This window comes from Takifugu flavidus, chromosome 8 (genome assembly GCF_003711565.1).
Source record: "Takifugu flavidus isolate HTHZ2018 chromosome 8, ASM371156v2, whole genome shotgun sequence".
NCBI lineage: Eukaryota > Metazoa > Chordata > Actinopteri > Tetraodontiformes > Tetraodontidae > Takifugu > Takifugu flavidus.
The window spans coordinates 8,050,937-8,064,940 of record NC_079527.1 but is presented as its reverse complement, the minus strand read 5'-3'; the positions used below and the strand labels follow the sequence as shown (position 1 = coordinate 8,064,940).

The 14,004-nt window shown below is 44.8% G+C and overlaps 1 protein-coding gene across 11 annotated transcripts in view; it reads right to left on the bottom strand.

Annotated features, from left to right (window-relative positions):
- scn8aa (sodium channel, voltage gated, type VIII, alpha subunit a) overlaps positions 1-12,608 on the bottom strand; it is a 35,860-nt gene extending 23,252 nt beyond the window's left edge. For 3 of the 11 annotated variants that reach the window (XM_057042078.1, XM_057042080.1, XM_057042081.1), the window contains exons 1-10: positions 12,322-12,606; positions 9,834-9,963; positions 9,418-9,749; positions 5,948-6,065; positions 5,219-5,309; positions 4,377-4,505; positions 3,761-3,852; positions 1,007-1,228; positions 756-819; positions 472-613 (exon numbers count right to left, since the gene is read on the bottom strand). In XM_057042078.1, the coding sequence (XP_056898058.1) occupies positions 472-613; positions 756-819; positions 1,007-1,228; positions 3,761-3,852; positions 4,377-4,505; positions 5,219-5,309; positions 5,948-6,065; positions 9,418-9,696 (1,137 nt within the window). In that variant the 5' untranslated portion in view covers positions 9,697-9,749; positions 9,834-9,963; positions 12,322-12,606. Of the gene's footprint in view, positions 1-471; positions 614-755; positions 820-1,006; positions 1,229-3,470; positions 3,563-3,657; positions 3,853-4,376; positions 4,506-5,218; positions 5,310-5,947; positions 6,066-9,417; positions 9,750-9,833; positions 9,964-11,332; positions 11,469-11,860; positions 12,242-12,321 lie in introns of those variants that run through there. The other 8 variants (XM_057042076.1, XM_057042079.1, XM_057042082.1 and 5 more) reach the window with 5 other exon arrangements.
- Positions 12,609-14,004: the final 1,396 nt, after the last annotated feature.

The following is a 14,004-nucleotide window of genomic DNA, read 5'->3' as shown; positions in this document are numbered from 1 at the left end:
TATGTGGCAGTAAAAGTGCTTACAGGGCTTTGTGTAAAACAGCGGATCAGCCAGAACACACACAGAATGCATGTGGCAGGGCAGTATGACATGCTGACTGTTCAAAATTTTACATTCACAGTTTTAAATTTTATTACTCATTTAGGTGATTGTTTATTTTCTACAATTTTCCCTTAAAGGGGAAAAAAATGGAAGTCAAGTATCTTGGAATAAGGCCTCAGCTCTTCAGAGAACAACGACGAACAGGTTACATAAATGGTAACTAACTGATATTACGTAATTTCAATTTGAGAGGTATAACGCGTCTGATCCGTGGAACGTTTGGCAATTTAACTGAAGGCAAGAGAGAAAAAAACATATTTGTATATTAATGGCTGATTTTCCTGAAGAATTCCATCATTAACTTGTCGTATCTTTTCAGCTCACTGGTGCTGTTTGACTGTATGTGGCCTGACTTCGCGTTTTATTTACCAGCATGTAAAGATTCTCCCAGAAATCCTGTGTCATGAGGCGAAAAAGTGCCAGGAAGGCCCATCCGAAGCTGTCAAAGCTGGTATAACCATAGTTTGGATTCCTCCCAGCTTTCATGCAGGTGTAGCCCTCTGGGCAGCGCCTAAGAACAGCGAGGGACAGAGCTCGATAAGCAAAGAGAGATCACCCCACATGCGACTCAGTTTCCTCACAGTAATCAGACTTCAGACAGATTTGCGGTCGCTGCTGTTGAACGATTCGCTGCATTCGCGTGAGGAACTCACCCGGAATCTGAGCTGTTCCCACAAAGAAGAGCATCGAGCTGGCCGGGCAGGAAGTAGAAATTGGCTGAAGAGAGGGACAACATAATGAATGTTAAATGAATAAATGAGTTCTGTTGAAACCAAGCCCTGACGGGAGCCTGACTGGTGTGTTTTTACACTGATATCAGGCCAATTATTGTTGCCCATCCATTTAATGGACAGTCTCAGACCCCCGGCACCGCTGGCAGGCCTCTGTTGCCTCCTGGACTTACTGTCATTCGTGATGTACTCGTCCCAGTCGAAAGGCTGGCTCTTATTGGACAGCTGGCTGTCTGTGATGTTTATTGGCCAGAACACGCACTTTTGGCGCAGGTTGCCCATGAAAAGCTGGAGACCAATGAGAGCAAAGACGCTCAGGCAGAAGACGGTCAGGATCATCACATCCGACAGCTTCTTCACAGACTGGATCAGGGCGCCCACGATGGTCTTCAAGCCTGGGGGCAGCCAGGCACACAAGGACAAACTATGCAGGAGATACTGAGACCAAACCTGGGAAGCTTTTCTTTCTACTTTTTCCTGAATTTACTTTTGTCACTGTGACTCAAAAGTATCCATTAGCAATGGCTAAAGCTAGGATTTTATATTATTTATTACTTTCAGTTTACGATTCAATTCAATACAATTAATTCACAAAACTTTTTAAACGCTTATTTCAAACAGAATATTGCACTCTTATCAGTGATGTGATAAGAGGAAATCTATGAGGAAATCTATGTTTTGTTCACACTGTCGGTAGTAATACATTTTATATAAAAGTTACAGGTAACATCCATTATATTGCTCTTAATCAAAACAAACAGAAAATATTTATGAGCCTTTCCACTCTTTTCAGATTTTAGATGAACAGATTTTACTCATGTTAAACAAGATTATGTTGGGTTTTTTTGGCTGTGGTTGGTAGAGTGAAAGAGAGGGGGAAGGCTCCTGAAAAGTGAGAGGAAATCCGTAAGGAAGAGAGCACAGCAGCACAACGGGGGCCATGAGAAGGACGGAGGCACAGGCAAGGAGGGAGGGGGGGTGGGGGCTGGAAACCACATGCAGGTCATTTAAACTCCAAGGCTGAACAGGAGCAATTCAATGCCAGCGCCAGCGTGGGCACTTTCTTGAACTGTCTTGTTAAAAGTGTCATTAGAAAAACACTGAGTCCCAGTACCAGTCCCAGTCCCAGTACCAGTACCAGTACCCTGCAGTCTGGCTCATCCACACCGTCACCAGTAAAGACAGAAGTGTTTTCTTTACCTTCTGGACATCTTCTGGCAGTGTTCACAAGGGTCCACGAGGAACGTAAACAGGAAGTAGCTTGATCTACACCCCCTTTACCCTTTTGGTCACTACAGGTGCTTTAGTCTACACTGACAGCCCGACAGCACCCCCGTGACACTGGAGCAAAGCTAGACTGACCAATAAATCTGATCAATTCAAATAAAAGGATTGAGTTAGCTGAGCTTAGCATCAATGCCCAAACAGACAAAAACAGAAAAATCCACTACTTTTTGGGACGGCGCAAAGGCGACAAGTCACAATTTGGCAGCACTAAACTAATCTGTTAGCGGATTATCGTTGTGAAAATGGGATAAGTTGATGGTGTAATCGTGTATTAGCTCTAACTGTGTTGCCCCAACATGAGTGGCACTGATCACCTTATTTAAATCAAGTAAACCAGTTTTTTGCTTGTCAAACACGTTAATGTTTGTATTTATAAGCATCTCATTTATGTTTCTTTGAAAAAAAATAATTATGTATTATGTGGGGAGCTGTTGTACATCTACCATCAGGAGACTGATAGATGCGCAGTCAGTGTCACTCAAAGAGGTCAAGAGGTCATTTAACCACCCCATCTGCATCCCCAACCTCGACAACGAGAGCACACCATGTCTGTTTCTGCATGGTACATAAGTTAAGTAGGTTGTAAAAAGAAGAGAGAGAGAAAAAAATCAATAATCCAACTAAAAAAAAAAACCAAAGGGGGGTAAATTATACTTTCAATGCCATTTGTCAGCCAAGCTCTCATAGGCTTATATTGTAAAAGCAAGTGACTGAAAAGCATCATGCAGCATAAGAGATATGTTCACAAGCTAGGCTTGGCAGTCTTCATATATAAATAAAACACATTTCTCAGGATCTCTCTGACAGCGTCTCCGTCATTTATGTGCTTAAACGTGACAAAGGAATGGGCAACATTCCGATTCACTTGCTAGCTTACAAACAATGCAAACCTGTTAATTAAGTCACTTTCGTGGAAGTTTTCGTTTTGAATGACTTAGTTGGAGGTAAATTTGAAAGGCAAAGCTCTGCATTAACACATAACGTGCACTGTGGTCGGAGTTTTCCCTTAAATTACCATTTTATAATATAAACATTACTGCAAACAGTTTCTTTGCTGAATAATGTCGTGTATTTATCCAAAAGCTTGCGATAAAAGAGTGAGTTCAAGCCATTTCTGAGGAAAAACCTTAACTGCCTTAGAAACGAGCCTCGTATGAGGAGCATAAAGGGGCTGTAAAGGAGACTGCAAAGCCTATCAAAAATGTATTAATACCATTTTTGATAATTTTGGAGGAAAAATAAATCAAAAAATGGTTATTTCCAATTATTTTGTTTGTTGCTTAAATCAAAATTAGTGAGTAGAAAAGAAAGGGTGAGAGGATCAGCCTTAGTGTTTAAACTGAGTCTCACCTGGAATGACAGAGATAGTTTTCAATGCTCGGAGAACTCTGAACGTTCTCAGCGCAGATACATTTCCCAGGTCCACAAACTCTGTTATATATCTGAAATAGGGGAAGGATCACACAACAAACACGATGACAAAAACCACACACGCCAAGAGCACAACACCACCGAAGGAGGAAACGACGCCACTCACAGAGCGTGTCCACTGAGGAGAAGGGTGGAAGGTAAAAGGAAAGATAGACACATACACCTAACACCGACCCCGCCCCACCGTCCCTCGCCCCATCCTGTCTTACCTGGAATTACAGAAATAGTTTTCAATGCCCTCAACACCCTGAACGTGCGCAGAGCTGAGACATTGCCTAGGTTTACAAACTCTGTTATATACCTGCAGGATCAAACCACAGTTATAACAGCTTGTTATTTACATGCAGATACGATGGGAATAGTTAAATTCAGACATGGCTGGGCTACGTGGCAGCGTGACACAGGGACGATGGGCTGTCTGATCACGTTTTAGCCGCTCATGTTAATGGAGAATTAGGGTGTGAAGTGAAGCGGATGATAGGGCTGTTGTATGAGAGAGAAAATATGAAGGGAGGCTACATGGGAAGTTTAAATGGATGGCACTGCAGACTGGCAGCTGTCCAAGAAGCTGCTGAGTGGCGGAAGAGAACCTTCAAATTCCAGAGGGAAGAACCAGAAAAGTCTTGAGTCAATGGAGGAAACACAAATGAGTTATCAGAGAGACGGACAGAAAGAAAAGCGTAAGAACCACAGGAAATGACATCATCCGCACCGTAGTACTGGCAACTAGCTTTCTTCACCCTCCCTCCTCAACCAACCAGAATGACACGAGTTCATGTTGCTTGACTTAAATACATCTTCTTTAACAGTTTGAGAAATACTTACGCCATTGAAATGACCATGAAATCCAGCCAGTTCCATGGATCTCTAAGGAATGTGAAGTTGTCTATACAGAATCCTCGGGCGGTGATTTTAACAAGTGACTCAAAAGTATAAATTCCTGTGAATGTGTACCTGAAAGGAAAAAAGCGGTGACAGAATCAGTTCACCAGAGGAGATCAAAGCGCTCTCATATCTGCACCCTTGTTAGCAGATGAAATAACAACCACGTAAAAAAACACACACACACCACACACACACACACAAAATAACAGTGGAGTGCAGGGCACATCACAAGTTTAGAGCCATAATGTCTGCTTTTGTAGCCTCCGGCTCATAAAGTTTAGCTTATAAGATTCTATTTTCATGCAGGGGAGAGGCGGGACAGTAATGACTTTCATCCCCACTTGTGAGGAATTTTGATGGACCTCGATCTGCAGCGTTAGACGGGCTACAACAAAGGGAGTGTTGGACCAGATGTGCTGGCGCATTCAATTGTGGGTTTTTTTCTGGTGTATTTGAATTTTCTGAGGGGACTTTATAGCCTAACCAGAGGTTGCCTGCAGACCAAAGGGTAGAAATCTGCCCAGGAAGCATCAGGAAGCTGAACAAATCCCAATTTTAACCAGATTGGATCAACATTAAAACCAGAAGCCTGTTCTAATCACCTGAGCGTCTATCTGGAGTGACCCTAAACTACTGACATCTGTGGATTTACCATTAGTGCACGACATCAATTAGTAAAAAACAATTTTAACAAAGAACAGGAAAAAAGCAGCTCACGGAACAACCTGGGGCTCGTCATTAGCATGCACAAAAACAGGGAGTAAAAATTAAAAAATACTTACTCTACTTGTTTTGACCACTCGGGGGGATCGCTAAAGGTCATGAATATACAGTTGGTCAAAATTGTACACATAATGATCATGCTGAAAAGAGTGTGTCAGTTAAGGAAAATCTGAAAGTCAGGCACATACAGCATTACATCAATCTGACAATCATAAAAAACACAATACAAACACAAACACAAATATCATGAATACAATCATGCACAAATCCACCACTGTTGGAACACTAATGAATATAGCGTAGCACTGCAAGCTTTTACCAAGAGCACTGACGACCTCACAGGCCACTATTTTCCTCATCAAATAATAAAATGTTATGTATTTAGTGGAAGGACAAGGCCTGAGGCTGTGCGTGGTTTACAGCTGCACAGGTTTTATATTTTCAAACAGCAACAATATTGTCAGTATTCAAAGGGAGCTGACTTTGTTAACAAATGGCTTATTTTGTGTTTTAACTAAGATGCCAGTGATGACTCAGCATTAAGCCATTATAGGGTAAATTTAAAAAGCTGCTCCGCTTTTCTGATCAGGATGAGTCACGATGTGAGCCAGGCGTCCCGTACTGTGATAGGACAGTTTAAAAAAAAAGCACCTAAAAATAAAATAATTATATAAGTTGTTCTTTTCAAGCCATAAATGTAACAGGAGGATCACAGAACATGACGAATGATGAATAATACACATGAACAGGACTCACATCTGGACTGTTACACCATGTCAAAGGATATGAATGTATCAAAATTTTAATAGCTACTCTCCTAACCGGATTAAAAGGACTTATGAAGTACAAGGCAGGTGTGGCACTAAAACGGAAGATTGTCTTCCCTCTATTTAGCACTATAAATGTCTGTGGAGAGAAGAAGGGGGAAAAAACACACAGAAATAATCAATTAATAACAAGATAACGCACAACAGGGGCATTCACTTGAGCAGTTGATAAAAACGTTGGGTGGTGTTTGGCAGTCATGTTGCAGAAAACCTAAAATGCTCGGCAGGAACCGCGTACGGGCGTTAAAGTGGAACACTTTTAGAGGAGAAAATGGCTGCCACAGTGTCTGGAAAGTTTGCAGGTCGTCCCAGTCCCTCCGTCAGCCCTGCACGTCACAGCTTTGGTGGTTTCAAAAGTAGGAAATGAGCAACAACCGAGAGGGGCAGGCCTCTTCCTGTGGATAACCTCGTCATTGTTTAAATAAAAGATGGCGATTTGCATGAAATTTTCATGAGACCCTGTGCATTTGCAGCAGTGATATGGGCCCGGGTGCTTTTAACTGGGCCTCCTTCCCTACATTAAGCCCTGCAGACTCTCTCTGTTCTGAGCACCGGAGACAGCGGGAGGGGGAAGTGGGGTGAGGAGAATTGCTCTGTCATGTGATTGCATGTCAGCTTTGTACTTTTGATCCGGCTTATGTGTCGATAAAATAAACATTTAAGGACCACAAAACTGGAAATAAGGTCATTCCCCACAATTCTGTCACACGGGGCCATGATATTAATTATACTGACATCCTCAGACAGCCCAGAACAAACCACTAGGTTTAGAAATGATTACATAATGTTACACTCATGTTCCCATTTTGGATCAGTAGCAGCCTGTCAGAGGTGGAGCTTCATATGGAGGGAAACATCTCCGCCAGCAGGACAGTTCCTACAGAAAGAAGCAGCCTAATCTTGGGCACAGCCACCGTCATGAGGGCTTTAAAATAGGAATAAATCTATGTTATGATCCAAACCTGCATGAACACAAACACACACGCGCTGCAACATGCAGTGTGGAGGTGTGGAGCTATTTTTTTTGGGTAACGCATGACTAAACTGCTGCAAAGCTACTGAAAATTTCATAATGTAGCAGAGAGGAGGGAAGGGAAAGGCAGAAAACAGGAGAGCTAACTGAAGCAGGCAGGCAGCAACTGTGGCAGCAGCAGGCTGTGGAGAAGCAGGGCGGAGGGAGCTGGAGCGAGAACAAGCGAGGGGGGGGGGGGCACAGGCTGGAGCTATCGGGCTCTGCTGCAGCATCTGCAATCATGGGAGCTGCAGCGGCTAATCAAAGAGCTCCCCCTCTTTCAACCCATGTGGCAAACGCTAAATGGGCTGCGATTTATGGGTCCTTTAGGCAGACAGCAGCCTCACACACACACACACACACACACACACACACACACACACACACACACACACACGGCTGTAACAATAGAGCAGAGCTGAGCCGTCACACCAAAAGTTAATTTTAATCTTGTGTTGCTACTGTTATTATATTTTGCTCAGACGGACGCACAGACAGACATGCCAACACTTCCTCTCCAGACACATGCAGCGTGTCTCACAAGCATTCGTTTCCCACTGTGGGATGTTTTTGCTACCTAAAAATAACAGGCCAGCTCAAAAAGCTCCGCCGTACTGTGGCTGTTTTCGTGCCCTCCGTTCTTCCCCTGCAGAACACATTTCACTGGGACCCGCTGCAGCCCGAAGGAGAGCAAGTGTGCTCATGCATTCCTGCACACGTCCTCCATTTCCCCGTCCCCGCTTCCTCTCTCCTCTCTCTCCATTAAAATCACCACTGACAACAAGCCCGACGCCGCCCAAAACGGCCCGGCTCGGGCGTCCTGCCAGCCTGCCTGCCTTCAATCTGTGGCGCCGAAACCGTCGCGGGTGAGTCTCCAGAGATGGACAAGATGCTCTCTGATATGGTTATGTCTCCACGACCGCTCCCCCACCCACACATCCAGAAGCAGCCTGCCGCAACTGAGCCACAAAGACACGCGGGGGAATATTGTCCCATCAAGGTCACCACCTGATCTGACGTCACGGCTGCCGGTGACAGTCTAACCAGTGTGGACGGAGGACCCTGATGAGATTCCCCTGAAGCTGAGGGCTGACAGGCTGCAAGCAGCAGGTGAGCTACGACAAAGCTAGCGCCACTTCATTTCTACTGTGGCAACAGCGCTTTAATGCGATGCACAACCTGAGCCGGAGCAACGCGGGGCTGGAATCAGCTTCCACGTGTCCAGTCTCCTCCATTTGAACGGGGAGTTACGTAACAGGCGGCGTCAGGGATACACGAGACAGCCACAGACAGGAAACTGTCCACAGATCAGTTGGCAGTGGCGCCCCAGCAACTGGGTTGAACTCTGGAACATTTTAAGATTTACTGTGTGAGGGAGTTCAAATGCAGATTGGCTTACATCATTCTTAAAAATCGAGAACCAGTAATAACATGGCAGATTATCTCGATCTCCTGGTAAACACAGCCATTTTATGATAAAGTATTTAAGCTTCTTTAAAAACAACAAGTTAATTAACACTGCACAACAGATCTGTAAACACACCAAAGAACACTTGGCTTTTTAAATGGCTCCCCCCACCCCGCCCCACCCCACCCCCCCACCCCTTTATGTTCGATTATTCATTTAAAAATATGTAAAACTCCTCGTTTTGTTAGCTGGCTGAGGAAGAGACGAGATGCTGCTGTGGGGACGTGTGGAGTCCTTTAGGAGATACGGGTGACAGCCACACATGGTGAAGACAGTGGAGACTTTCAAGGTCACCTGTCTCTGCATCAGACATGATGGAAAACCCTGGTGGGGGGGCATAATTCCTGCACATATATCTTCCCCAGCCTGCATCGGATTTTTCCGGTTTTGGTTCTGGTTCCACCGTCCACAGTTACCAGTTCTGACCTTTCCCCCTTGAGCGCTACCAGTACAATGGAGACGCAACAATGGCCCATTCAACGCCTCAAGAGCTCAACTCTCAGCCTCCCCAAAGGCAGAAAACATAATTACATTCCCCGACCTAATCACAAATTAATTTATCTGTAAACAGAGAGCACCTGAAAACCAATTATCACAAACAATATGTCCCATCCTATGCGTAAATCTGAGCCATAACGTGTGAATCAGCAGGACTTAACGCCGCCTCAATATCCCGGAATGAATAGAAATCAGAATATGTGCCTCCCAAAACAGCAATATTCTATTTATATTTTAAGAATTATAATTTGACACTTTCCCAAAAATATGTCCTGCAGTGATGTTCAGTGTGAAATTCCAAATGGTGAAGTTTCCGAGGTGTAAATGTGAATACAGACAACTGCGGCAACGGGAAAAGTAGAGCTGGATATGGATCCACTTAATAGCTGAGTGGGGGCTTTCTTTTGTACCTCTGGGACCATCACCAGGGGCTGTGTGTGTCTGAAAACTCACTTTCTGACTATTCAGGTAGTACGGGTCCAGGTCCTCCAATGGTACCGCCACCATTCCTTTAGGGGTGTCCCCGTAGATGTAGGGGAGACTCTTCCCAGCCTCCAGATCACTGTTGGGCCTGGGTTTGTTCTCATCGTCGTCGTCACGGTAGCTGCTGTCCTGCTTCGGTGGCTTCCTGTTCTTCTCCTCCTTGATGCGCTGCTCAAGGGCCACCAAAGATTCCCTAGTAAACTTCTTGAAGCTATCAGGTCCTGGCGGTGCAAGAAGGGGTGCAGCCATGTTTTCATCCTGCAGCTACTTGGTCTTTAGGTCTGTACCATCCACAGCATTAGCTATGAAGGAGTCAGGGCAGAAACCGGTCTTAGGGAAAGCTCAGACAGCAAACAGTACTGCTGTTACATGCAAATACACCCCACCTGCTCTGCTGAATTGATGAAGATATTCATAAGTTCCAGATTTTTGGCACAAATGTAAAATCCCACACTTCACTGTGGCGCTCGCCACGTGACAACATGCATAGAGTTGCAAGATTTCAGAGCCGCCTGCCTGGGGAGAGAGATTAGGAGGAAGTCATGTTGGTAAATGCAAAATATTCTCTGAATTCTTGAAAAGATGAAATACTTAAAATTGTACATTGTTTACATTTACTCACAGCTTCTATCAGGCTGTAAAGTTTTCTGCTAAATAGCAAAATAAAAGGAGTATTCAAATAGCTGAAACCATGAAATGATGCATTCATAAGGTAACCCTTCAGGTTTGAGGAGATGGTTGGATTACTGCAGGTCCAATCATCTCTTTTTCTCATCCCATTGTCCTAAAACAGCATAAGGATGATTTTCATACCTTTGGACATCACTGATTTGTCTTTAACGTCAACCCCAACACAAACATCTACACCCAGATTTCAGGCCTTGAATCATAAACCTTGAATCAAAAACAACAAATTTATAGGAGGATTTTACTCTTAAGGTTTTTAAACACGGGGGCATCTGCATATTTAGGCTGGAGGACTCGGGGGAGGCTTCGACACGGTGGGATCGATGGTTACATGACAACTGTGTCGGCTGCAGGACGTTTGAGGGTCGATAAAGAACGAAGACAGGACAGTCACCCACACCTAAACTGAGACCTGCTTTAGCTCATCTGCATCTATGCCTGAGAGCAACGCGCTGATTTGGGGCTCTAGTTTAACCCTTGCAGTCAACCTTCAATAACAACGACAGCAAGCGTTCTTGTTCGTGAGGGGATGGAGCTAAACGTGGATGCAGGTTTCGGGAGAAAAAATTCCTCCATCGACCACATTTGAATCAAAAGGCCCTCTCCCATCTTACATAACCCAGTCTCATGAGAAGCCCTAGACGTGTGAGAGCTGACACACGGTGGAACCATTCCGGTCTATCTGCTGGGAGAGGGGACATGACAACACGCAGCCTGTGAGCCAAAGCGTCTGTTTTAAAATGGACCCCGGAACCTCGCAGTCACCGAGCCTGCTGCCGCTCTGCTGGCGCTGTCCGCTTCAGCACCACATGAGCGCGCAGCACACGCATGCACGCACGCACACACACACGCACACACACACGCACGCACCACATATGCCTGAATATATAATCTAGGGCTGACAGCGAAACAGAGAAAAAAAATGGACTCGATCTGCCAGTACGCCCCCGTTATTCGTGCACCGGGGCCTCATTGAGCTCCCACCTCGACGTTTTCTTTTTATTTCCCGGACCTGCATTATCCCTCATACGTCGTCAATGTTACCAAATCAAAAAGACAATGCTCATATGAATATGGCTCAGGCTGGTGGGATGCGTCCCTCTAATAACCAAGTTTGGCCGCGCAACCGTTTCCAACAATACATCAGGGACATTTAAGCATGATCTAATTCTCACAAAAAAGAAAAAAAGACCCTTACAGGTGAGGAATAAGCTCACGGACGCCGTCTTATTTCCCGAATCTATTCGGCTGAAGTCTTGCTCGGCCACAGAGGGGGAACGACGGGATCTCTGCGCAAAGTAGTGGCCCCGCTACAGCAGCCGGAGCTGTTACTGCAGTGGGAGGCTTGTATGTGGAAAATGTCACGCTGTCAACGCAACTGTGGCGCTTGTCAGTGCCCCACATGTGGCGTGCACGTGTCACAATAAGCCAGATCAATATTCTGCCCGCTCATTAATCAAATCACCGGATCTTTCTCTCGGGCGTATTCTGTGCGTTTTTGCGCGTTGCCTTGACGGGTCTGCACCACACCCGTGAAGCCGTGTCGACAGCTGAATCAAAAAGAAGCTCTATTTGTGCACAAGAGCGTGAAGTTAGACGGCATCGAGACGCACGAGGTTACAAACCAGGTCTAATGTGACGATTAAGGGACCGGCGTGGCACTGCTGCACCGCGGGAATGAACAATCCCGGGATAATGCTGATGGAAGTGTGTCCAGACTACTTACATTCCAGCCCGTTTTTGAAGGTGCCTTACGTGTAGCGTCCGATGGGCAGCACAGTAAACAGGACAACAACAAAAAAAGCAGTAAAGCCGATCTACCAAAAGTCCGTTTATGCCGTTTGGTGTGGCGGGACGGACAGACGGCGTCCTCCCTCCATGCTAACCTATCAGACGGCTTCTGTCGCTAAGGTCTAATGAATTCCTCGACGATGCGGTTCCTTCCGATAAATGACTCGGTTTGGCATCGACTGATGGATGCTGTCCTTCATTCGGCCCCTGTCTCAATCCGAGCGACAGACAGCGAGCCGACGCAGGCGTCCTGCATCCGCCGCGCTCCAGAAAAAGATGGGCAGCAGCGCGCTCCTCTGCGACATTTACGCAAGGATACCGACGGAGAGGAGCCCCGCTCTCGCCCAAAAACATGCGCAGCGCGCTGTCAAACCAAGACGCACGGAGGATACTCACCGAGGAAGCTTTACACGGAACCCAGGGAGCCGCTGCAGGACTGCGGATGCGAGGAGGATTTGGGAGAAACTGCGGTTGTCGCCATATTGTTGCTGCTGTCTCCCCCCTTAGTGCGAGCGGTTCCCCTGCATAACTGATGACTCTCAGCAGCATGTAAGGGGGTGTCGGCGAGCACGCTTCTGAAAGCCCTAAAGGTCATCGAGGCCTGCGGCCCCAAAAGCTCACCGTGGCCGTCAGCACATCTGGATGTGAGAGCAGCCGTGTGGGTTCACATGGAGACAATGAGGGCGGACAGAACGTGCAAGAGAATTCATCGGTGCTCCGAGGGGCTTTACTCACCAACTGCCCCACCAAAATTCAAAATTCTGCTATATTTCTACATACACACACAAACAAGTGTATGTTTCAGATCTGTCAGATTAGTTTGCACCATTCGATGGATTTATTGGGAGGGAAAGGGCAATAAAATAACAGACACAAGCTCAGCAATTATTTGTTGGTTTAAAGAGCTACAAATATGTCCTCCACTTTATGTTTTCATCATAGTACCATTGCTTTTTAAACACATAATGTCCAAAGTTTAACGGTATGCTAATCGTCATCACTGCAATAAAACACCCAATGTGGATATAAACACCACACACTCCTGTAGTTATTAAGATAATCAAATCAAGTTTAGCTTCTATGGCCATGGTATATCTGGTCAAAACTGAAGCTATAGGTTAGCATAAAGGTAAACTGAATAGATGTAGCTACATTAAAATCATCTTTCTATACTCTCTATATTATTAATACTCATTTAATTAGTGACTTTATGGCTTTACCAGTCCGGGTTTGCAATATTAACCAGCATTCATTTATAATTTTACAGGAAAACAAAGTATCAAGCCACTGTTATAGTTTCAACCTTGAGTTAAAATTTCAAACAACTTTGAGTAAATATCGATGTGCGACCAATGTTCTTGATAAAGCTTGCTGGTGGAATGTTTCATAAATGTCTGGTTTAATCAATATATTGTGAAGATGGTCAGCATTTATAATTGGTTATTACAATAAATCTTTACACTGCACCCCAAAAACCTCTGAAGTGCATTTCCTGTCTCCCTGAGTGCCACAATAATGGTATTTATATCTGCGATGACCTTTTTCATCAATTTAAACTTGTTGTTTGAGAATTTGCTTCATGTGCTCGTTACAGAGGACAGTGTTGCCTCATGCCTTTTGGGGGGTTTAGATAATGCACGACCATTAGATAAGAGTCCCACTAAGATGGTCTAAGTGGGTCCATACTGATGGTAAAGCATGTGCAAATATCAAGCTGATGCTTTTTACAGCAAAGTTGTCAGTAAAAGGTAGCAAATATAAATCTGCCCATTGCTTCTTACTTTGTTATTGCAGCCACCAGAAGAAATAACTCACTGTTATCTTTCATTTCTGCAACAATATATTAAGTGATTCATCATTTAAAGAGGAAATGTGTTTCAGGGAGTTGCCATGCCAACCAATGACATCTTACATTTCTAATTTAGTCTTAGTTTCTTTTTTTTTTACTACAATAAATTCTGTAAATGATCAACTAAGAACTTTGTGTTTTTATGACATCAATTGTTAAAACACCTTCAGTTCAAGTGTGAACTTTGATAAGCGACAGCTCAGATTCGGTGGCTGAAGCAGTAACACCGC